Below are 25635 nucleotides of genomic sequence, written 5' to 3'. Positions count from 1 at the left end.
TAGACAGACAGACCCAGTCCCCTTGAAGATCCACACGTGGTTGGAATGAGTCAAATATCTTCCCAGCATATATGAGCTATCTAGCAATCTTTACCCTCCCAGCAACACTTAGTCCCCTCCCAGCTGGGAAACCTTGCTTTGCTTCACCAGGTGGCTTCAGGAAGATGGGAGGTGGTGATTAATCATGCTTGGACTTTCCAAATACCATGTGAGCCTGTGCCTCTCTTGAAATGCTCACATATTTGTAAGCAAAATAACCTTCTATTTTTCCCTTTGGAATCATCGAATAAGTCTTCATTCAGCTAGCACACAGAGTTGACAGAGTCTTTATTAATCGGACCCACTTACCTTGGTGGTTTCATCTGGTATCGGTCAAGTCCTTTCACCTTACTCTAAAAAAGTTTTCTTTTAGTTCTTCATCACCAATTCAAGACTGTGGTTGTTGTTACTTTGGCTTGAAGACGTTTCTCTCCACTAGTTACTTGAAAACTTCTAGGTATCTTTTAGGTCCAGTGTAACTGTCACTTCCTCAGGGAACCCCTCCTTCATTCTACAATCTAAACTAATCTTCCAGTTACACTTTCTCAATGTCCCACCATACATATTTTTCATAGCATGTATTGCAATTTATAATAACATTTGTGTGTTTGTGTCTTTGGGTGGGTAGATGAATGTGCAATTCTTTATTTGTTTTCTGTCTCTCCCACTAGAGTGTAAGCTCTATAAAAGCAGGAACTTTCATGTTTTGTTTGTCATTGAGTCCCCAACATCTAGAAAGTTGTCAAAAATATTTGCAGTTCAATTGATGTTAATAGAAATATAAACAAAATCACAAAGTACTAGAGAGTGCCCCAAAGTGTTCTTTATTTATTTATTATTCCTGGGAGGAATCAATGAAATATTTGTGGAGAAAAAAGTTTCATTGAGGCCTTAACAAAAACCACTATAAGGCTTTATATAGGGCTATTCACCTAGTAGTAAAAATATAAAAAGGAATTGATCATTGATAGGCAAAAGAAGAGTTGAGGAATTAGAACAATCTGGAGGTGAATTCAGACTCTGGCAAGTCATTCAGTATCTGTGATAATCAGTTTTTATGGTGTATATATGAGATAATAAAAATAATACCTACCATGCAGTGTTGTTGTGAAGATGAAATGAGATAATGTTTACAAAACTCCTACTTAACAGTAGGCACTCAGTAAATGATGGTTATTGTTAGTATTTGCTATGGTATCACTCTCACCAAGATTTGCTCCCATATACCATAGACACCCATTGTTTTTTTGTAGCCAGAACTGATGTCCAAAGCTAGGTAAGTATAAATTTTCTAACTCTTACCTTAAATATTTCACCAACCAGATATTCATTGCCAGCAAATACAGCAATTTCTATAATTGTCATGATCAGCATTTGGGTGGGGCTCGTTTTTCCCAGGACAGCTCCAAAAGATATCAGAACCGTGGCTGTACTGAAGTCTGCATTTATCATGCTGAGGGGAAACAAGAATAAATTGAAGAGTAATGCACACCTAACATAAAACTGACCAAAGTGCAATCCCATCTCCCACCAGGCCCATCCGGTGCTTCCCAGACTTACTCATCATCTCCCACTTCCTTACTCCTCCTCCAACTAAAGAGTTTCTTTAGTTGCTCTAATGTATATATTTTAATTTACCTTTTATCTCATTTAGGGTTTTACTTTATATTCGTTGATTTAATCAGTGAATTATTTCTGGAGTATGTGTTTACTATTGCACAACAAGAATACATGTTTACGCTTTAGAAACAATCTGAAAAATAATGAATGGGAAACTTTTGCTCCCTGTAGCTGAGGTGGAAGGAATAACACTTTTATGGAAGAGGGTTTCTCATACCCTCAAAGTCAAACCAGAGATATTACAGACATGAATGTATTATCCAGCTCAGTAGAGCAAGGCATTGATTCAGATTTTTGAATTTCAACAATTTTCTGTTACATAAGGAAGGCAATTTGCCAGCCAGCACAGTAAATGATAGTGGACTAACAGAGAAACGATTGATCTGAAAATGCAATGGCTGAAAAATAAAGAATTGTTTAGTCTGTTTGGACTGCTATAACAAAATACCATAAACTGGGTTGTTTATAAAAAACATAAATTTATTTCTTACGGTTCTGGAGGCTGAGAAGCCCAAGATCAAGATGCTGACAGACTTGGTGTCTGATGAGGGCTCCCTTTCTGATTGGTAGGTGGTGCCTTCCAGCTATGTTCTCACATAGTGGGAGGGGTGAGGAGTCTCCTGTGGACCTCTTTCACAAGGATGCTGACCCCGTTCATAACCACTCTGCCTTCATGACCTGGTCACCTCCCAAATCCCCCACCTCTTAATATCATCATGTTGCAGGTTAAGAGTGTAATATATGAATTCTAGAGGACACAAACATTCAGCCCATAGTAAGGATGCTCACTTTTTGATTCCAATGGTAATTTTCTGTCCCTGGCTATGCAGGATTCCCTGTACAACAGTGCCCCACTGGAGGCCCAAAGCAGCAATGAGTAGGTTGATACCCACACTGCTGAAGCCGTATTTCTTCAGGAAGGTCATGAGGAAGCCAAACCCAACAAATATCATAACATGTACATCTTGGAACACTGGAAAAGAGTAAAGGAAAAAAAATCTGCATTAGGAGAGCATGAAGAAAGTATTGCATCATAGTATATCCCATGTATTAAGTGCTACCACCTTTGTATAACACACTGGGAAAAGAGAGCATTAGCTGGGAAGCAAAAGTTTGGTTCCAACACCAGCTTGACTACTTACCAACCAAGAGACTTTGGCAAGTTATTCAGCGTTGGAGCTTTTTATTGGGAAGACTATGCACTATTACAACAGTGTGCCTTTCATCCTGTTCCTGAGGAATTTTACATTGTTTTCCACGTGAAGATAGCCTTACAAAGCACAGAGCAAGCATCACCCTTTCTTGCACTTTACCAAAACTCCCAGGAAACAGAATATTTTATCTTTTCATTTACACAGCTTTGTGTATATACTTCAGCTTTATCATTTGTCATGCTATATTAGCATTTATTTAGCATTTGTCAAACGATAATAGTCGATAAGGTGTCCATCTCCTGCACTCGATTGTGAATTTGTTGATTGAAGGGGTTTGGACACATTCATACTTGGCTCTCTTTAACTCGGCCTAGTAGCTTGCATATCAGATAGGAAGCAGTATGTTTCTTTGATGGATGAGTCTCCATTCACCAAATGTGTATAATAGCACCAGCCACAAAAATCTTACCAGATCATTATTTGAGTCAAATGGGATAATCTCTGTTAGCACTTTATGAACCATGAAGCATTAATAAACATAAAGGGTGTATCCTCTTCAGTAACAAATATTCAACTTGGTGTCTGGGGATATGGGCTCAGGCACCTGAATTCAATCATATGATTGTGTGACCCTGGGCAAGTCACTTACTCTCTATGGGCTTCAGTGTTTTCATCTGCAACATTGTAAAGGCCCTATTTCACAGAATAATCCAAGTGGGATCACCTGTGTAGGAGGATTTGCATACAATAAAGTATTATACCAATAAAACATACGATCAAATGCAAGATAGTGAAAACATGAACTCTTCAAGAAACTGACAACTAAGTTGGTAAGACATATATATGGATAAGCCATATATGAAATTGACATTTTTGACTGGAAATAGTCCTTTGATCTGAAGGGAGGATCTGGACAGTACATAACAGCATCCACTACAGTGGACAAACCTGAGTGGGGTACCATAGTCTCTCTCTCTCTCCTTTTGTGGTGGGGCGGGGAGTGGGGAGGAGATGGAGTCTTGCTCTGTTGCCCGGGATGGAGTGCAGTGGCATGAACCCGGCTCACTGCAACCTCCGCCTCCCAGGTTCAAGAAATTCTCCTGCCTCAGCGTCCCAAGTAGCTGGAATTACAGCCACCATGTCTGGCTGAGTTTTGTATTTTAGTAGAGACAAGGTTTCACCATGTTGGCCAGGCTGGTCTTGAACTCCTGACCTCAGGTGATCTGCTCTCCTCGGCCTCCCAAAGTGCTGGGATTACAGGCATGACCCACCATGCCTGGCCCCATAGTCTCTTTTTAATTAAACATCACCACTGTGGCCAGAGGTTTAAGTGGAAATAGGTATGAGGAAGGATATGCCTTGAAAATATGTCCCAGAAGAAACCGACATTAAAGGTCAATTAATTTGCCCAAAGGGTGAACTCAGGATTGGTTTTTGTTTTGTTTTGTTTTGTTTTGTTTTTTGTTTTTTGTTTTTTTTTTTTTTTTTTTTTTTTTTTTTTTTGAGACGGAGTCTCGCTCTGTCGCCCAGGCTGGAGTGCAGTGGCCGGATCTCAGCTCACTGCAAGCTCCGCCTCCCGGGTTCACGCCATTCTCCTGCCTCAGCCTCCCGAGTAGCTGGGACTATGAACTCAAGATCTGAACTCCAACCTGACTTTCCTGATTTCTCTGTTCATTGAGCACTGCAGGGGTATAAAATGACCAAAGCAGAGCTCTGGCTTCCGAGGCACACAGAGACGTTACTACTTCTTGGCTCCTCTCTACTTCTGTTCTGCCATCAGGCTCAGGGTAGTGTGTTGAGGGTAAGAGAGTATGGTACACTACTCAGGCTTGTCTACTGCAGTGGATGCTGAGATGCGCTACCCAGATGCTCCCTTCAGATCAAAAGACTTATTCCTCCCATTTTCCCTGACTGTCAGGAGTGCTGCCAGATGAAGCCCTAAGGTCTCAATTCTCTCTGGAAAATGCTGCTGTTTTGCTCAAGGTCATAGCTCTTCTCTAGGGTAGTCTGGACACAATAACCGATTCACATGAGCAACCCCTTGTTTCAGAAAATGACCACCTAAACCTGGACAATCCTAGCTTCAGAGCCTCCTGCAGGGTCAGCTGAGGACTTCTACTTCTCTCCTCAAATCCTTTTCCCTCAGGTGTTGATCCTTAAGGTGTTGATTCCCACCCCATACCTACCCAGGGTACCCTGGAACTGAGATTTTACCTGACTCGCTGACGGGCACTTGTCATGTCAGTTAATATCAACCTGTTTCCCTTTCTGCTTTTTGAAGTATAGATAACCACATCATTCATTTTTCTTTACACATTGATTTGCCACCATTTAATTTTTTTTTTTTTTTTTTTGAGACAGAGTGTAGCTCTGTCGCCCAGGCTGGAGTGCAGTGGCTGGATCTCAGCTCACTGCAAGCTCTGCCTCCCAGGTTTATGCCATTCTCCTGCCTCAGCCTCCTGAGTAGCTGGGACTATAGGTGCCCGCCACCTCGCCCGGCTAGTTTTTTGTATTTTTTTAGTAGAGACGGGATTTCACCATGTTAGCCAGGATGGTCTCGATCTCCTGACCTCGTGATCCTCCCGTCTCAGCCTCCCAAAGTGCTGGGATTACAGGCTTGAGCCATTTAATTTTTATATGTAAAAATTTGATCTAGATCATAGAATAAGTTGGAGGGGAACTTAGAGTATATGCATGATTCTTACTATGGTTTTACTAAACCTTTATGGTACTCAGTTTTTTTTTTTTAAGGAATACTCGGATTACATGATGTCTAAAGTGTCTTAGCTCTACAATTTATTTTATTTTGCATTTAGGTCAGGACTCTAAGACACACAGAAGTTAGGTGACTTGTTTATAGTCACAAAGTATAATAAAAATAAGGACTCAGTTTTTTTTCATTTTGTTCATTTTTTTTAATTACACAAAGTTTTTCTAACTTTTTTTTTTTTTTTCCTTAGAGCACTCTGGTTCTCCCTGTAATCTATTGATTTTAAACTGCGCAGTTACCAACTGATATGGTTTGGCTCTGTGTCTTCACCCAAATCTCATCTTGTAGCTCCCATAATCCCATGTGTTGTGGGATGGACCCGGTGGGAGATGACTGAATAATGGAGGCAGGTCCTTCCCGTGTTGTTCTTGTGATAGTGAGTGGGCTGGAGTGCAGTGGTGCAATCTTGGCTCACTGCAACCTCCACCTCCCAGGCTCAAGTGATTCTCCTGTCTCAGCCTCCCAAATAGCTGGGGTTACAGGCATGGGCCACCATGGATGACTAATTTTGATATTTTTAGTGGGGACAGGGTTTCACCATGTTGGTCAGGCTGGTCTCAAACTCCCGACCTTGTGATCCACCCTCCTTGGCCTCCCAAAGTGCTGGATTACAGGTGTGAGCCACCACGCCCGGCAGTCTGATGGTTTTAAAAACAGGAGTTTCTCTGCACAAGCTCTCTCTTTGCCTGCTGCCACCCATGTAAGACGTGACTTGCTCCTCCTTGCCTTCCACCATGATTGTGAGGCCTCCTCAGACATGTGGAACTGTAAGTCAAATAAACCTCTTTCTTTCATAAATTACCAGTCTTGGGTATGTGTTTATCAGCAGTGTGAAAATGAACTAATACACCAACTAATTTAAGAAATTGTTTTATCTAATTTCATAATTTCCCTTAGTGGAACAATTGTTCTGCAGCATTCACCCCTCTTCCCCTTTGATGGAAAACCAGATATTTTATATTGGGGTAAAGAAATTTCATATATTGACTGTGCTTCAATATTTTTCCCTCTTCTGATGTAATTCTTGTTACTGCTTTTCGCCACAAGGGGGCTTAAGAACCTCATTTATTATTTAAATTAGTAAGCTTAAAAAGTTGTGGAGGCTCTTGACAGATAATGATTCAGTATGAAAGATATGAATAAAAAGGTTTATAAACAACTAGGATTATTGCGTTATCATTTATCCTGCTTTAAGAGTTTGTGGGTGGGAACCAGGGAGAGGGCCACAACTATAGTTGTGTGGTACAAGGCTCTGTCACTGAAGGAATAGTGTCCATTTTATAGAAGAAAAGGAACTCCTTTAGGGGTTTGCACTTTGGAGAAGACTTCCAACAGGTTTTAAGGATTGTCAAGTCTTGTCTAAATAAGTGATTCTCAACAAGAGGTAATATTAGCCCCCAGAGTACATTTGACAATGTCTGGAGACATTTGTGGTTGTTGCAACTCGAGTAGGTAGAGTGGTGCCACTGATGTCCTGAGGGATGCTGCCAAACATCCTGTGGTGAATAGGACAGCTTCCCACAAGGAAGTATTGGGCTCAAAGTGTTAAGGATGCTGCTGTGGAGAAATCCTCATCTAAATCAACTATGCTTTTAAGGATTAATAGTAAGTAGTGTAAAACTTTCATTTTCTTTAAACGTTTTATACCAAAACAGAAAATGCTGGCTTGATTTACTTACAAATTTCTGCCCAGTAGCACAGCAAATTTTGCACTCTGTTTTGGGCCAAGATAGCAGGGTGGAGGGAACCAGGTGCCTACGTTTTCCTTGCTCTCTTCTCCCATTCCTTGCTGCCCCCTGAGATCATAGCAACTCAGTGTTTTTTATTTCAAGCATTTTCCTGAAAGTTGTTAACAGAAAATAAAAGAGGATAGTGAAAACTATAAAAGCGAAGAAATCTCAAGGCATTAGAATCCTACACTGTTCTTAGCATTCCCATCTCCCTGGCTGTGATAAGTTGTGTCTTTCACATTTATTTATTTATTATTTTATTTATTTATTTATTTATTTATTTATTTATTTGTTTGTTTACTGAGACAGAGTCTCGCTCTGTCTTGCCTAGGCTAGAGTGCAATGGCACGATCTCGGCTCACTGCAACCTCTGCCTCCTGGGTTCAAGCGATTCTCCTGTCTCAGCCTCCCCATTAGCTGGGACTACAGGCATGTGCCACCACACCTGGTTAATTTTGTATTTTCGGTACAGGTGGGATTTCACCATGTTGGCCAGGTTGGTTTCGAACTCCTGACCTCAGGTGATCCATCAGCCTTGGCCTCCCAAAGTGCTGGGATTACAGGCATGAGCCACTGTGCCTGGCATCTTTCACATTTAGAGAGGCATCACACTGATCAAAAACACTGTGTCAGCTCAACGCCAGCTAGTAATTTATATTCCATTCTAATTGTTTACTAGCTGTGTGTCTTTGGATAACCAGTGAATTGCTCTGAGCCTCAGTTTCCTCATCTGTAAAATGGGACTAATACTTCATAAGGCTCCATGAGGGCATGTGTTTTATTTACCTCCTCATGTCTCCAGTATCTGGTACAGTGTGCGTGTGAAATATATCCAGAATAAACATGTAAACTCTGGTGTACATCTAACATCTAACAAACTTTTATGTTTTGATATTGGTGTATATTAAGGACTATCACATTTAGGCTCAATGTTAGAGGAGACCACTATATTTAGCTGTTTTCAAATAGCCAAACCTGTTTCTTTGCTATTAGTTGATGACATGCATAAAACCCCCCATATTATCAGCTGTGTAAAACACAATTTCATCTCTTTCTATGTGTAAATATGTGTTTGTCTGTATATATCTTTATATATTTTAAGCTCACAGTGCCTTATCTTGGAAAACATCAATTGCTTTGAATTCTACAATTTTTGTTTAGAATACAAGGATATAAGATCACTCAACTTGATATTTTCACTGAGTAAACTCATATTCCCCACAAATAATATATTCTCACCCTTTAAAAGTCGACTGATGTTAGTGAAGACCAAGAAATATTTTGGCAAATCTGTTGGAGACAATAGATCCATGTAGACAAATATGGCCTAAATTCCTACCTGATAAACTATGCTGCCTATAGAACGTAGTGGTTAAAACACAGGTTTTGGAGGCAGACAATCTGGGTAAGCACTTTCATTTACTAAACATTTGACCTTGGACAAATTGCTTAATCTTTCTAAACCCCAATTTTATCATAGGTATTGCTTCTTAACATGTGTATTCCAAGGGTTGTTTTGAGGATTAGAAAATACACAGTAAGTTCACACAGTGCCTATGACAAATTAAGCATCATTATAATCAGTGGTTTTATTATAATTTAAAATTTGTCCTACTTTTCTGCTAAAAATAAATTTGGGTTGGAGGTTGGTAACCAGAACCTGACAGGATACAATTTCACCATCATCACTGCCATCACCACAACCATCAGCAGCGTCAGCATCCTCAGCATCATCTCATTCATTAGTAGAGTTTAATTTATGTTGTTAATTTTGTTCTATTCTACTTTTATGTCTCGCAATAGGATATCTTGCAAGCCCTAATGTATTAGCCTGTTCTCACAGTTCTAATAAAGACATACCCAGGACTGGGTAATCTGTAAAAGAAAAAGGTTTAATTGGCTCACAGTTCCCCAAGGTTGGGGAGGCCTCACAATCATGGTGAAAGGTAAAGGAGGAGCAAAGTCATGTTTTACATGGTAGTAGGCAAGAGAGCTTGTGTAGGACAACTCTCCTTTATAAAACCATCAACTCTCATGAGATTTATTCACTATCACGAGAACAGCACAGGAAAGACTGGCCCCCATGATTCAATTACTTCCCACTGGTTACTTCCCACAACACATGGGAATTATGGGAACTACAATTCAAGATGAGATTTGAGTGGGAACACAGACAAACCACCTCATTTCACTCCAGCCCCTCCCAAATCTCATGTTCTTGCATTTCAAAACCAATCATGCCTTCTCAACAGTCCTCCAAAGTCTTAACTCATTTCAGAATTAACTCAAAAGTCCACAGTTTCATGTGAGACAAGGCAAGTCACTTCCACCTGTGAGACTGTAAAATAAAAAGCAAGTTAGTTACTTCCTAGACACGGTGAGGGTATAGGCATTGGGTAAATACTCCCAACCAAAATGGGAGAAATTGGCAAAAACAAAGCAGCTACAGGCCCCATGCAAACCTGAAATCCAATGGGCAGTCCTTAAATCTTAAATTTCCAAAATGATCTCCTTTGACTCCATGTTTCACATCCAGGTCATGCTGATGCAAGAAGTGGGATCCCAAGACCTTGGGCAGCTCTGCCCCTGTAGCTTTGCAGGGTACAGCCCCCTCTCCAGGCTACTTTCACAGCTAGAGTTGAGTGTCTGTGACTTTTCCAGGTGCACGGTGCAAGCTGTCAGTGGATCTACCATTCTGGGGTCTGGAGGATGGTGGCCCTTTTCTCAGCTCCACTACACAGTGCTTTAGTAGGGACTCTGTGTTTGGGCTTGCACCCCACATTTCTCTTCTGCACTGCCCTAGCAGAGGTTCTCTATGATGGCTCTTCTCCTGCAGCAAGTTTCTGTCTGGACATCCAGGCACTTCCATACATCCTGTGAAATCTAGGCAGAAGTTCCCAAACCTCAATTCTTCACTTCTGTGCTTCCATAGTCCCAATACCACAGGTAAACTGCCAAGGCTTGGGGCTTGTAGCCTCTGAAGAAACAACCAGAGCTGTACATTGACCCCTTTTAGCCATGACTAGAGCTGAAGCAGCTGAGATACAGAGCACCATGTCCTGAGGTTGCATAGAGCAGGGAAGCCCTGGGCCTGGCCCATGAAACCATTTTCCCTCCTAGTCCTCCTGGCCTGTGATAGAAGGGATGGCCGTGAAGGTCTCTAACATGCCCTGGAGACATTTTCCCCTCATCTCGGTGATGAGGGAACATTTGACTCCTGATTACTTAATGTAAATTTCTGCAGCTGGATTAAATTTCTTCCCAGAAAATGGGTTTTTCTTTTCTACTGCATCAGCAAGCTGAAAATTTTCTAAACTTTTATGCTCTGTCACCTCTCAAATGCTTTACTGCTAAGAAATTTCTTCCACCAGATACCCTAAATCATCTTTCTCACGTTCCACAGATCTTTAGGGCAGGGGCAAAACTATGCCAGCCTCTTTGTATAGCAAGAGTGACCTTTACTCCAGTTCCCAACAAGTTCCCCATCTCACTATCATCATTTTGGTCTAAGCCGTTTAACAAGTCTCAAGGAAGTTCCAAACTTTCCCACATCTTCCTGTCTTCCTCTGACCCCTCCAAATTGTTTCAACCTCTGCTTGTTACCCAGTTCCAAAGTTGCTTTCACATTTTTGGGTATCTTTACAGCAGCATCCCACTCTACCCGTACCAATTTACTGCATTAATCTGTTCTCACACTGCTAATAAAAATATACCTGAGACTGGGTAATTTATAAAGGAAAGAGGTTTAATTGACTCACAGTTCCACATGACTGGGGAGGCCTCACAATCATGGTGGAAGGTGAATGAAGAGCAAACTCATGTCTTACATAGTGATAGGTGAGAGAGCTAGTGTAGGAGAACTCCCATTTGTAAAACCATCAGATCTTGTGAGACTTACTATCACAAGAACAGCACAGAAAAGACTTGCCCTCATGATTCAATTACCTCCCACTAGGTCCCTCCCACAATATGTGGGAATTTTGGGAACTACAATTCAAGATGAAATTTGGTTGGGGACACAGCCAAACTATATCACTTAATAACTCAACATGTTAAAATATAACTGATTATTCTAACTCACTCTCTACCACCCAAATGAAACAAAACTCTCCCTTCTTTCTATTTCATATATATATATATATGTATGTGTGTGTATATATATATATGTATGTATGTATGTATGTATGTATATATGCCAGCTGCTTGGAATGATGTCCACTCCATCCCACACCCAACACTTTGTGTGTGTGTGTGTGTGTGTGTGAGAGAGAGAGAGAGAGAGAGAGAGAGAGAGAGGGAGAGTCTTGCTCTGTTGCCCAGGCTGGAGTGCAGTGATGTGAACATAACTCACTGAAGCCTTGACCTCCTCCTGCCTCAGCCTCCTGAGTGTCTGGGATTACAGGTGCACGCTACCTGACTCAGCTAATTTTTTATTTTATGTTTTGTAGAGACAGGATCTCACTATGTTTTCCATGCTGATCTCAAACTCCTGGGCCCAAGTGATCTTCTTGCTTCAGCCTCCCAAAGTGCAGGCATGAGCCCAGCCCCAATACTCCTTTACCTGAAAATCTTCTAGATACCTTTTAAGAATCATTCTCTGAGTGTTACTGGACACAGTTGCCACGTTGTGCATATCCCTCTTGTTTTATTTCATTTGTTTGTCTGCTTTGTTGCTCTGTGTCCTCATTTATCAGTTATTTAAATAGACTTGATGGACCACTGCCAGTTAGACACTTTTGCAGGAGAAAGTGAATGCAACCCTTAAGATAGGAGTCATTGGGTGGCTTGTCTCAGAGAACTCAACAGAAAGTCTGCCACTTGTAACTTTTTAGGAATTGCCTCAGTTATTCATAAATAAATAGATTACCGGTGAGGGCCATTGCAAATTCATCTAATTGGCACTATATTGGTCTTATTCAGAAAAATTTTGCTTGTAGACTAACTGGTGAAAATCACAAAGTTCATTTTCCATTTAAAGTTTGGTTAGCTTTCTTGTTTCATTCTGTTCTGCTTTTTAGTGGCTCAAGGCTGGCAAGGTAGTTTGCTATACATATAGATTTTTGGCCTTAGTGAGTTCCAGTCTTTTGAACCAGTGGGTTGTATTCTAAACTCATCTTTTTTTGAGAGAATAGTATCCTTAGGGCAGTATCTTCCTTCCTCCCTCTAAATATGTTATTTTTACATATTTCAAATATTTAGAAAAGAGAATACAATAAACACTTATATACTATTCACTCAGATTTATCAGTTAATATTTTCACACTTGCTTTCTGTGTTTGTGTGTGTGTACATCTCCTAAGTAAAAGGACATTCTAAATACCATAATATCAGCATCACATCCAAAAAATGCCAACATCGATATAATAACATGATCTAATATAAAATTATATTCAGATTACTCCAACTATCCCCAGACTGTCTTTTTATAAAATTTCTGGATTAATTATTCACTCAAGTTTCATACATTTTCTTTGTCATATGTCTTTAGATGCCTTTGATTTAGAGCAGTTCTCTTACGTGCTTTTCATTGCTGGTATTATTTCATTTTTTATGTAGAATGCCCTACAATTTGGATTTGTTTGATTGTTTCACCATGATGAGAATCAGACTAAACATTTTTGGCGAGATATTATACAGATGGTATTGTGTACTTCCCACTAGATCACACCAGGAAGCACGTAATTTGTTTTTCCTATTACTGATAATGGTAGGTTTGACCACTTGGTTAAGACTGTGTTGCCAGATCTCTCCATTATAAATGTAACTTTGACCCTGTAAATATCAAGTAATCTCTGGGTGATGCTTTCAGACCATGTGATTGCCATGCTGTCCAATAACTTTTCACCCAGTGATTTTAGATTCCATGATGAACATTGCTGAAATGGATTATTACACTGGTAACTTCAAAATTGCAATTTTCTATGTCTATTCTCCTTTTGTATTAATTAGTTTTCTTCCGTAAAGAAGAGCTTCCTCCTTCTCCTCTTTTTCCTTTTTGTGCAATATTTCTATGGGCTTATGGAATCCCTTTTTCCTTATTTGAATTTCTATTACCATTATGTCGTTATTATTTTAACACTCTATGTATTCCTAATTTGGCCTGTTGATGCCCCTTCAAGCAGGATCCTGCGTCCTTTTCACATGGCCCTGTTAATCTTTAAGCACATGGGTTACCTTGTGCTTTCTTTGCCCCAACCTGGAACCAGCAATTTCTCCAATGAGTCTCGGAGTGGGGAACGATACTTCAAATCCAAGGTCTTAGTACTATTTGTGCCCATGGCTTCCAGGTCTTTTAAATAGGCAAAACTGTTCAATTCAAAGGCACCATATCGGTTCTGCTAGACTAGTATTTTATGTTAGGTCATATATTATGGACAGTATATTAATTCAGTTTTCATGACAATTCCAGGTAACAAAACAGCAGCAAACCATTTCCTAGGAATGGTTTACACAGCACAAATCAGCTACCTTCATTTGTAACATGAAGATTTGCTGAATTTTTTGGTGAAAGTCATGAAATGATTTCAAGTGATATGTAGATCCTTTGCCAGTTCACCTCTGTCTTCGGTGGTTCCCAAAGTGTGATCCACAGATATCTGGGTGTCCTGCAGACCAACTTCCAGGGAGTCTGAGAAGTTAAAACTATTTTCATTACAATTCCAGGATCATATTTGCCTTTTGTGTATGACATGACTTTTTAATACGTATGAATCAGCCTGGTGAAATACAAATATATGTAAAGCACTACTGAAATGTGATGGTATCTCAGAAAAAAAGCACTTTTGTGATTGATTGAGTTGCTAATTGAACAAGAAACATTTTAATAAGATTCCATTGTTTCTTGAAAGAAAGACTGACACATACATTGCTGCTTCTCAGACTTGAGTATCTGGCAGATATTTTCTGAAAAATGCATGAAATGAGGCTATCATCCCAATTTAAAGAACTGACAGTATTTATAGCTGTGATATATTCTCAATTTTTAAACAATTAGAATTTCAGAAAATGTGTTTCTGCTATGACAAGCTTATCAACTTCCTGATACTTGGCAAGACTTTTCTAGAGAGATTGTTGATGATATTAACAGATATTCTTTTTTTAATGTTATATATGGAAATATGTCAACATTTGGAAGATATGTATAAGTCAGTGAATCAATATTTTTCAAATGAACAATATAACAGTATTACAGAGTGACACATGAGTAAATGAGTCAATCAAAGTATAAGATAAACTAAAGGATTTTTAATGCCACGGAGTATAAAACGATCATTAACATGATTTTAATGTCCCCTAGATATTAAATACCTAGCATCTGTGGAATTCTAAAAAAAAAAGTAAACAGTCCCCAGAGAGCTTTCTCTTTAACCTTAATTTTCTCTAGTCCATCTACATGTTAGCAAGGAGTAGCTGACAGACACAGTCAAACTTCAGTGCTTTTTAAATTATTTGACTCAACAGGGTGACCAGCACTTTGATAGGTGCTATGGAAGCCAAAAACCATGGAGTATAGCTAGTTTATCAGATGAGTATCTCAGAGGTTATTCATGGCATGAAACATGATATTCAGGTACATAACATAGTTTCAGAGTGCTTAGGGCTGTGTGCAAATCCAAGGGTTCTGTAACATAATTCCCTTCTCTCCCATTCAAAAAGCATAACAGAATACAAGTGATGAGAATAAATTTGTATTTTCTGTAGTTTACTTAAAATGTAGATTAATATACAACTTCATTTATTTTTGAAATACTCAAATCTTTTACCACACTGCAATTGAGAACTATCATAACGTACTGTGAACTTCTTGGGGGAGGAAACGAACCTTTTCTATGCTTGAATCCCTGCACTGGCACTGGGCATGGAACTAGGTAGGCACCCAAAATACTCATTTGACTTGAACATTATTTTCTATTAATGAATATAAACAATCTGTTCTCCATTAACTTATACCATTACATAAACTTTGTGTAAGTCAATTGTTTGAAATGTAGGGAAATACATATATATATATATATAAAATATATATTATATATATGTATATAACACCTCAGTCATGTACTTTCTCAGTCTACTCTACAAACGATTTTAAGCAGGAATAATATAACTGAACTGGAAGATGAGAACTTTCCAGAATTTTGAGTCTTGAGACCCACCCTTACTGAAGAGAGAACTTTTAATTGTGTATAGACTGGGCTATGGACAGCATTTTGAATGAATGAAGGCTACCTTTCATGTAAAATTCCACTTTGTGGCATTCTAGGTGCATAGGAGACAAGTTAATTAATTGCATGCAGTGGATGCCTTGAGTTATTAGGATTTTGTTCTCTCACATAACCCTGGTGGAGAGAGGCTGAAAAAACATCTCTTGTCCAAATGCATTTATGTCTCTAATCTTGCTTCATTTACAGCCATGACATTTTTTTTTAACCATCTAAATATATGGTATACATTTAGACATTCAGATGTGTCTGGTCGCACATCTCCTTGTCTGCCTTCCCCCATGGAATGTAAACTTCCTGAGGACATGTACTTTGCCCATTTTGTCTTTTTTTTTTTCATTTTCTTTTCTATTTAAAATTGATACATAATATTTATACACATCTGTGTGATATATGTGGATGGTATTTTGATAAATGCGTATGAATTGTAATAAGCAAGTCATGTTATTCAGGATATCCATCACCTTGAACATGTATCATTTCTTTGTATAGGAAACATTTCAAATCTTCTCTTCTAGTTATCTCAAAATATACAATATATTATTGTTAACTACAGTCACCTTACTGTACTATATACACTAGAACTTATTCCTTTTATCTAACTTTATATTTGTAACCATTAACCAAACTTTCTTCATCATTTTCCCTGTTCCAACGCCCTTCCCAATCTATAGTAATCATCATTCTACTCTCTACCTCCATGCAGAGAAAAGGAAATTCTTACACACTGTTGGTGGGAATGTATATTATAATGTAAACAATATGGAAGTTTCTCAAAAAACTAAAAATAGAACTATCACATGAACCAGCAATTTCACTACTAGGGATATTTCCAAAGAAAATGAAAGATATGTTTGCACTCTTATGTTTATTGCAGCACGATTCACAATAGCCAAGATACGGAATCAACCTAAGTATCCATCAGTTGATGAACAGATTATAAATAATGTGGCATATATACACAATGGAATCCCATTTTGTTTGTTTTATTCACTACCTAGTGCCTACAAACTTAAGAGACTGAAGATTGCTTGCAAGAATTGGTAGTTTAATAAACATTTTCTTCATGAATCATAAAATCAAAAAATTTTCATGTTTTTACAAGTGGTGTAGAAGAGTGATATGACTACTAAACTATATTTTTAAAAAGATTTATTGAGATATAATTGACATATAAAATTATATACATTTGAGGCATACAACTTGATATTTTGATATCCGTATACTTTGTGAAATGATCACTACAGTCAAGCTAGTTAACACATTTATCACCTCTACGTTGTTACCATTGTGTGTGTATACCTGTATGTGTTTGTGTGTATGTGTGTGTGTGTGTGTGTGTGTATACCTGTGTGTGTGGGGGGGGACGGGGGATGATCAGATTGAATTGAAGCTATATCCTCTCAGGAAATAACAAGTATCCATACAGTATTGTTAACTATCATCAATTATGCTGCACACCAGATGTCCAAAATTTACTCATCTATTGCTAGGTTACTGAAAAATGACCATGTTTAGTGACTTTCCTTCAACCTGGTCTTGATCTCAAATTGTGAACTGAAGTTTTACCTAGGAGATTTGATGCTGAAACTCAGAAAGTTCAGCTTCAATGACGCAATTATTAAGCTCTTAAAGTCTTAAGATAACTTTTTTTAAACTATATTAATCTTAGATCATATTTTTGGCATTTTTAACATTGTATTTCATCTCTTTGTTTACAAGTGTATTAGATAGTGGAGTCTTAGAATAAAATAATCATATTTGTTTTATTTTTGAATAAATTTGCTGTAGCACATGCTTGGTGCTTAATAAAATATTTACTAAATGAATAAATGGATGAATGAATGAAATGTACAAAAGCATACATAGTTGAACAGAATATTTTTCTGTTTTATTCTCTAACTTGCAAATTATAAAACTTAATTTAATCAAGAACCCTCTTGGACATCTATGCAGTGTAAAGACAACTAGACTTGGAGTCTAGTTTTCTCTGTCTTATTATCCTAATTCTGTCCTTAACTTTCAATTTTATATTTTTGTTATGTCACTTAGCAACTCTAGGCCATTATTTCTACATGGGAATACCCCCATTACATTAATTCCCTATAAAAAGTAGGAATAAAAAAAAGAGTGTCAAATTGTTTTTTTAAAAAGCTTAGACGTATGCTATGAAGTCTAATAAACATTATACCATTTTAAATAATTTTTATTTTTTTTAGATTGTTTTAACCTTACTTAAGAAAAGTAAATAGTCTATATGATAGTTACCTACTACTGTCTCCCTTCTTGGTTAATGAGGTAATGGATGTGTTGGTTTATAATAAGGACTCAGTAAATGGTAGTTATCATTGTTATATTACCTATTTTACAGCCTACCCTTCCAAACTTGAAACTAAATTTCTCTCTTTGCTTAGTCATCATTCCAAAGGAAGGATGTTGTTTATAAAATATGTTAAGTATTCACACATTTCTTTTCATCTCAAAGGAACAAACTGACTTCCTTTCAGAATATTGTAAAACTCTGAGTACACCTTTTTGATTAAAACTCCATTAACTTCCTACATCATGCTAAATACCCCTTCTTATTCCTTAGGGTCTTCACAAGAAATCTAGGGTTCCCTTCTTATAATTTCATTTTCTTAGCACTCTCTCTCCTCGAAAGTTACTCTTGGCGCTTTTAGTGGGGAATGCAAAGGAAGTGTGATACTTTTCTTTGCAGAACTAGTGACCAACTGAAGGAAAAAAGAAGGTCAGTTAGCAGTAAATAAGCAATACAAAAAGAATAAGTTATTTTAATTTTCAGCTTCTTGTTCTGATATTTTCATAGGAAAAAGTTCTAACCAAACACCTTAATCACAGAGAAGAAGACCAGATGTCACAGCACAAGCATGTAATATCTTAGCACTCATAACCATCATGTAATTCTACAAGGAGCTCAAGGGTTTATAGTAGTCAATTGTTTCACATTCTGAGAAACTGAAGAACCCAAAAATGTATAGTAAGTAGTAAATTGCCTACTCACGAGGATATAACTCAAGGAATTTGCCCATGTCTGTTGAGTTGGTGATGTTGAGCTGCTGGGGAGTAGTCTGGTCCATTTCATACTCAACAAATAATGCAAATAAAACAATCATGGCAATTTCCAGGACTATGGCCATGAGAGGGAATTTGAGCCTCATGTTTGTGGCAAAGGACAGAGGCACACTGAGAGCTTCACAGGCTGTGAGATGTTGATAAGAACAAAGGACTGCTCTGTGTGTGGAATTCGACTGCATGTTCAAGGCACCCCCATGACATCACAAGAAAAAAAAATGGGCAAGACTGGTTAAAATGCCCCACCCATTGGGGAAAATTATGCTGTGTAATCTAATTGTCATTCTAAGTGTTGATTTGAAGAATATGCATTGAAATTGTGAGAAGCTGGATGATGCCAATGATCTATTGCACAGGCCTCTAGAATCATGTTTAACTTAATTCAGTAGACATTTTTTGAGGGCTTATTGTATGCCAAACATCGTGGAAGGCTTTGTAGAAGGCACGAATCTAAAGCAAAATATAGAATTGGTCTATTCTTGAGAAAATTAAGAATCTAGCTGGGAAAACATAAACATAAGTGAATGATTATATAAAAACAAATATGTGATATAATAGTGGTTATAAAAGTATTATAAAACATAAATAAGGCAGTGACATTTTTTGCCTTAGCCCAAGAACAGTAGTATATAAAATAATACGGATATGAGAACTAAAAAATAAATAGGGGTTTGCAAGTAAAACAGATAGAGAGAATGGTACAAAACTTGGAAGAACGTGGCATGTTTTGGAAATGGCAATTAGTCAGGCAAAGCTGGAATATAAAAGAGATGAGGAGAAAATGAGGAAGTGGCAGAGATAATGTTGTAATGGAGGGGGCTGTGTTGTAAAGACCCTCACATTCAATACTAAGGATGCTAGATGTTAAATATTATCCATGAGCAATGGGGAATATATAGGACTGTAAGGAGCAGTTTTGTGTATTTATGAAGTTTTTCTTGACTCCTTACTCTGGTTTAAACAAATGAGTTGTGATATATGTTTTAGTCTTAAATAGGAAGAGAGTAAACTTAAACAGGAACATAACTAATCTAGCATACTGATAGATAGTCAATTGTAAATAAGATGCTAAGCATTTCAAAACTACCATATGGGTGGAAGAATTCTTGTCTCCACTTTGGAATTGTTCTCTTAGCAGAATAAACCTATTTTTGAGAACTAAGAGCTACCAGTTAAATGAAATTTCTTTCATGAAATACAATTTCCAAAAGATTCTATGTAGAATTTGAAGAGAGAGTGCAAATGACTGCCAAGACAAAGTCTACATTATAACAAATGTGTATAAAACAAAGCAGCAATATTTTTTTGGTATTTCTGGTATGATTTTTCACAGTAGAACATGATATATTAGGACTAAATGATCTCTGAAATTTGATAAATATACAAATACTTTGAAAAATGACTATTTCCGTTGTTCCTTACAGGATAGTACAAGAGGAGTGGGTTCACATTCTTAGCTATGAAAATACTTGTGTACATCTCACACTTTAATTTTTGGTTTTGCAGTAGCCTAAAAAGTGTTCATGAGAACTCCAACAAACCCTAAATGAAAAGTATATATGTTAATAAACTATACATAAACTTGTGAAAACCAAGTATCAAATTATAAATTGCAAGAACATCTAAACAATATCATAAATCAGTTGTTTTAAACTCTTTAACAAAAAGTGACACAATATATTAACCCAAGACCGATGGCAACTCTCTTTCTCTGGGACATTTGCAGCAGCTCAGCAACCACTCAACACATGGGGAGTAGACGATTCTACTCATGTAGGTAATGGGACTGTGCTAGGACTTGACTTCAGTCTGTTTAACTCTGAGGAATTCAGATTTGTTGCCTTCTTCTGAATGTAGACATTTGCATTGAAATAAGCTGCATCATGTACCATCGGGAAAATATTTCTCTTGTTCAGCTCTTCACATAAGCTTCTCTTTCTAATTGAAAATCTTTGCACATATTCTCTGCCCCCTATTCTGTATACATCATCCATCATTCTTCAGTTTTCAGATAAAATGATACTTCCTCAGAAAAACTTTTCTTGATCTCCTACCTTAAACCAGGTTTCCACTATTATCTCTCATTGAATTGTGGTCTTTGCATTTAGTACAGTTGGCTGTGTGTGCTATATTTATGTAGTGTTTGTATTTACATATAATTTTTAAGAATGGCCGTTTCCCTTACTGGCCTGTTAGCTCCAGGACAGGGGCTGTGTCTCTTTTGCACCTCATTTGTTATCTAGAGTGAATAATACCATGTCTAGCACAATATATAATTGATAAACATCATTTGAGTGAATTGAATTAAAGGCAGACTTGAAGGGAGAAACACTCAGCAGGCAGGTCAGCGGTGTGAGGAAGGGAGAGAGGAATAACTTTAATACATTTCATTTTAAATTATAAATATGTAGAATCCTGACAGTAGCTTTCATACTGCTGTCTACTGTCTCATTACTTCCATCGATGAGGGCTTATCATCAGGTTCTCTGTGCCTGGAACAAAAAGGAGGATCAAGCTCAAGTCATAAAACTTGGGAGGGTCAAATTCCTGGCAGACCAACACATGGTAGTGTGAACCTGAAGATTTCAACAGCATTTTAGAAATCTCTCTCCTGACAGTTCTGAATCACAAAGGCAATAGGCTGAGGGTGTGGGTGTCCTAAAGTGGAAATGGTTTATCTGTTGCCTTGTCTGCCTATGAAACTGCAGGATGGCTTTCTTCTAGTGCCTTCAGTAAATGAGGTAAAATCGGAAAGAATCATGAATAGATAAGCTATGTTTTTGTACAAACCAAACCAAACAAAATAAAACACACACCATGCCAATGAACCTTCAAGTTCCCAGCTAAATACACAGATACAAATGAAGTATTCCTGGGTTAATGCAGGAGCCAGTGGGATCTCAGACTGATCTTCAACTTGCTGTGCGACTTTAGGAAATAAACATAATTCCTTTATCTTATTTTCTGAATATATGTAAAATGTAGCTAATTGTTATTGTTGGGAATTTTAATTTGAGTTTGCTTATTTTTAATAGCAAAGAATAATTGAAAGAGGACCACCACTGTTTTAAATTGTCTCTTTCTCTCTACCTTTGTGTATCTGTAATAGTGGTGGGAGGGTGGGAAGTATTTAGGAAGATGAAGGTACTAAAATATTTTTAGCATTTTCTGTTCTGGACACTGTGGTAGGTGGCTATTTACCCACCTTGTTTAGTCCCACTGCAGTTTTACACACACACACACACACACACGCATATATTATTATTATTATTTTGAGACGGAGTCTTGCTCTGTTACCCAGGCTGGAGTGCAATGGCACGATCTCAGCTCACTGCAACCTCCACCTACCGGGTTCAAGCGATTCTTCTGCCTCAGCCTCCCAAGTAGCTGGGATTACAGGTGTGCACCACCATGCCCAGCTAATATCTGTATTTTTAGCAGAGGCGGGGTTTCACCATGTGAGTCAGTCTGGTCTCAAACTCCTGATCTCAGGTGATTCGCCCACCTTGGCCTCCCAAAGTGCTGGGATTACAGGCATGAGACACTGCGCCTGGCCTGCAATTTGATATATTTTTATTCTTTGCATGCATAACTTGCTCCATTGGTTTACATATGTAGCTACCCAAGCACCCAACTGCCGTACTGGTATGAGGTCCAGTGACTCTCTTTTGGTGCTTCTTTCATGTTTTCCTTCTAAAAAGAGACCTTGGGTTTTATTTAGTCTAACAGGATGGCCAGTCTAACTTGTCTTCCTTCCCAAGTGGGGAGCAGACACAAACATTTCTTGCTGCCATAGGGTATGTGGTGCAAAAAAGGTCTTTCTTTCCACAAAGGCTCTTTGCACTTTCTTGGGTCTATGGTGGATGGCCCTGTGCCCTCACGAAGGGCTTTCTTTCCAGCTACCTGGTGGCACTCAGCATTATTTCACAGAACACTGGAACTGAGCAGGGTTACAGGACCAGACAAATCAGCACCAGCATTTCCAAAGCAGCTGCCCAAGGCTTTGGAACTTGTCTTAAACTACGAATGTTTAACATTTTTGTGCTATGGACACTTTTGGCACAAGCCTCTGAATCTCATATCAAAATATATTTTAAATGCACAAAATAAAATACATAGGATTACCAGGGAAACCAGTCATAGTGAAATACACTGACCAAATACTGTAATGTAAAAGAAGAACCAATAGCCAATTATCTGATATAGGTGCTTCTCTGTAATGAATGAAATAACATCTAGTGGCATGTCTAATAGTTTCCAAGTTGGAGTAATGAGTATAAATAATATTTTGAGATATCTGTGATGTCTATTAGTGACAGTTATCAATATTATTAATGATGCTGTTGTTTATTTTCTATATTCACAATAGAAAAAATATTAAATTTCAGTTAAATGTATTCTTGTTTCCCTATTTAAATATATGGACCATCTGAATTACATTTATAGAACCCCAGTTTAAACACACCTGTTTTAACTATAGCCAACAGCTTTATTTCGCTTTTTCTTCGGTCTCAGGAGGCTTCCTCTCATTTCTTGCCCCTGGTAATTCTCACGGACATATCAGTTTATGTCAATGAATTGTGTTACTTCTGAATTCCAGGGAGACGTTGAAGAATATCAGGCAAAATCTTCCTAGGAGGCCCCTGTATTCTTTAGACAAGTTGATTTTTCACCTTTCCTGTGATTAACTTTGCAGAAGAAGAGCTACAGCGCCTCTGAAGTGACCTTTAGCAAAGACAACAAAACTAACTTCTCCAAGTTAAAAGAGAACTCTACGGACAGATGATAAGCTTAAGGCTCAGAGAGTTTCAGCAACTTGTTCAAAGTTGCACAGCAGGTAGATAGCAGAGCCAGAATGAATACAGGTTTGCCCAATTTCCTAAATTGTACTTCTTTCTGCTATACCATATTGTTTTTCTTTTTATAACCATTTATTATTTATTTATATGGCTACATAATTGCTTGCACCAAGATATCTCATATACTCCATACTGTTTTTCTATGTGAGATAACATGCTCACACTGATCTCAAGGTGCTGACAATATCAAAGAAACTTCTGAAACATAAAAAGGGAATAAAAAATTTTAGAACTATTTTCTGTTTGCAGTTTTTTATTTTACTTTAGCTTGAAATGTGCTATCAAATGACGATATCAACTTTTCTACTTGGAACACTTTTTTCTCAACTAGGAGAGATCTAGATCACAGAAAACCTTTGTGTATCTCCATTTAGATATTCAATAGATATTCCCAAACTTAGGCTTAATTACAGAATCCTAAAATTGATATGAATTTCAAACTTTGCAGACTAAGAAAAAATATATGTATGTGCTTTTAAAATTGAGAATATTGAAACTACATCTCTTTTCTGTTGGGGACTGTTATATATACATATGTATATTATATATAACATGTTACATATTTATATATGTAACATGTTACAATAACTTATGTATATTACATATAACATATGTTACATATTTAAATGTAATTATATATGATTATATATAATTGTATGTACATATATATGTAGTTTTTCCGAGGGAAAGCGATTCACTCTACCTCCACATGCATATTAAATGGACAAATGTCATCAACCAAAGATCAGGCACAAAGTGTTTTCAAATATGATCTTCACCATGTGTAAGTGTTGAGCTAGAGTTTACATTCTATAAAGGCGTCCCCTTTTTTGTGGGTTACTCTTCACTATTGACACTTCCAGAATTTTCAGAACCAGACATCTTACCTGTAGCAGGGATGAACAGAGCCTTGAAAGTGTCAGGATTGTGGCTGAAGGTAATGTTTCATTAAGTACATGGCTAATATTTCCTTCTCTCTTCTTTCATCTTGGTCTGGTATTGTTGAACTGAAGAAATGGGCCGGGCGTGGTGGGTCAATGCAGTAATCCCAGCACTTTGGGAGGCCGAGGTGGGCGGATCACGTGGTCAGGAGATGGCGACGAGATCAAGACCATTCTGGCCAACATGGTGAAACCCTGTCTCTACTAAAAATACACAAATTAACTGGGTGTGTTGGCTCACGCCTGTAATCTCAGCTACTCGGGAGGCTGAGGCAGGAGAATTGCTTGAACTCAGGAGGTGGAGATTTCAGTGAATCGAGATCGCGCCATTGCATTCCAGCCTGGGTGACAGAGCCAGACTCCGTCTCAAAAAAAAAAAAAAAAAAAAAAAGAAAAGAAAAAAAAAGAAATGGATCTTCTATGGAGCATATGTGTTGCTTTCCTGCTTTGAAAATGGGGATAATTGCCTGACTTCTTAGCTGGATGATTTATATTACATGTAAAAAAAATTCCTGGTTTAAGAATTAGAATGTCTAGACCACAGTTTTCACACAATTATTTATTATTTCATCCATTAGATTTGAGCATCATGAGGAAAGCCAACTGTTTTATTCACTTATTTTTATTTCTGATTTGACTCATTGTGGAAAATAATGTTATAATTTTACATTTTTCAAAACAATTTTATTGAGATATAATTCACACATCATACATTTCACCCATTTGAAGCATACAATTCAATGGTTTTTGGTACATCCACAGATATGTTTAACCATCACCACAGTACATTTAAAAAAATTCTCATGTATTTATTAGGCATCCGTATTTCTTTTATGAATTATGTGTTTGTAGATTTTGCCCATTTGTCATCTTATTTTTTTTTCCCAACATTTGTTTTAGGTTCAAGGGGTACATGTTCAGGTTTTTTACATGGATAAATTGCATGTCACGGGGGTTTGGTGTACAGATACTTTTGTCACCCAGGTAATCAGCAAAGTACTTGATAGGTAGGTTTTCAGTCCTCACCCTCCTCCCACACTCCACCCTCAAACAGATCTTGGCGTCTATTGTTCCCTTCCTTGTATCCATGTGTACTCAATATTTAGCTTCCACTTAACAAGTGAGAACATGTGGTATTTGGTTTTTGGTTCCTGTATTAGTTCACTTAGGATAATGGCCTCCAACTGCATCCATGTTGCTGCAAAGGACA

General features: G+C 37.8%; 1 protein-coding gene across 1 annotated transcript in view; it reads right to left on the bottom strand.

Annotated features, from left to right (window-relative positions):
• RHAG (Rh associated glycoprotein) overlaps positions 1–18738 on the bottom strand; it is a 29760-nt gene extending 11022 nt beyond the window's left edge. Inside the window, 3 exon segments of the mRNA NM_001032815.1 lie at positions 1342–1492; positions 2449–2632; positions 18555–18738. Of these exon segments, the coding sequence (NP_001027987.1) occupies positions 1342–1492; positions 2449–2632; positions 18555–18711 (492 nt within the window). The 5' untranslated portion in view covers positions 18712–18738.
• Between the last annotated feature and the right edge of the window lie 6897 nt (positions 18739–25635).

Source organism: Macaca mulatta, chromosome 4, assembly GCF_049350105.2.
Source record: "Macaca mulatta isolate MMU2019108-1 chromosome 4, T2T-MMU8v2.0, whole genome shotgun sequence".
Lineage (NCBI taxonomy): Eukaryota > Metazoa > Chordata > Mammalia > Primates > Cercopithecidae > Macaca > Macaca mulatta.
This window is presented reverse-complemented; position numbering and strand designations above follow the sequence as displayed.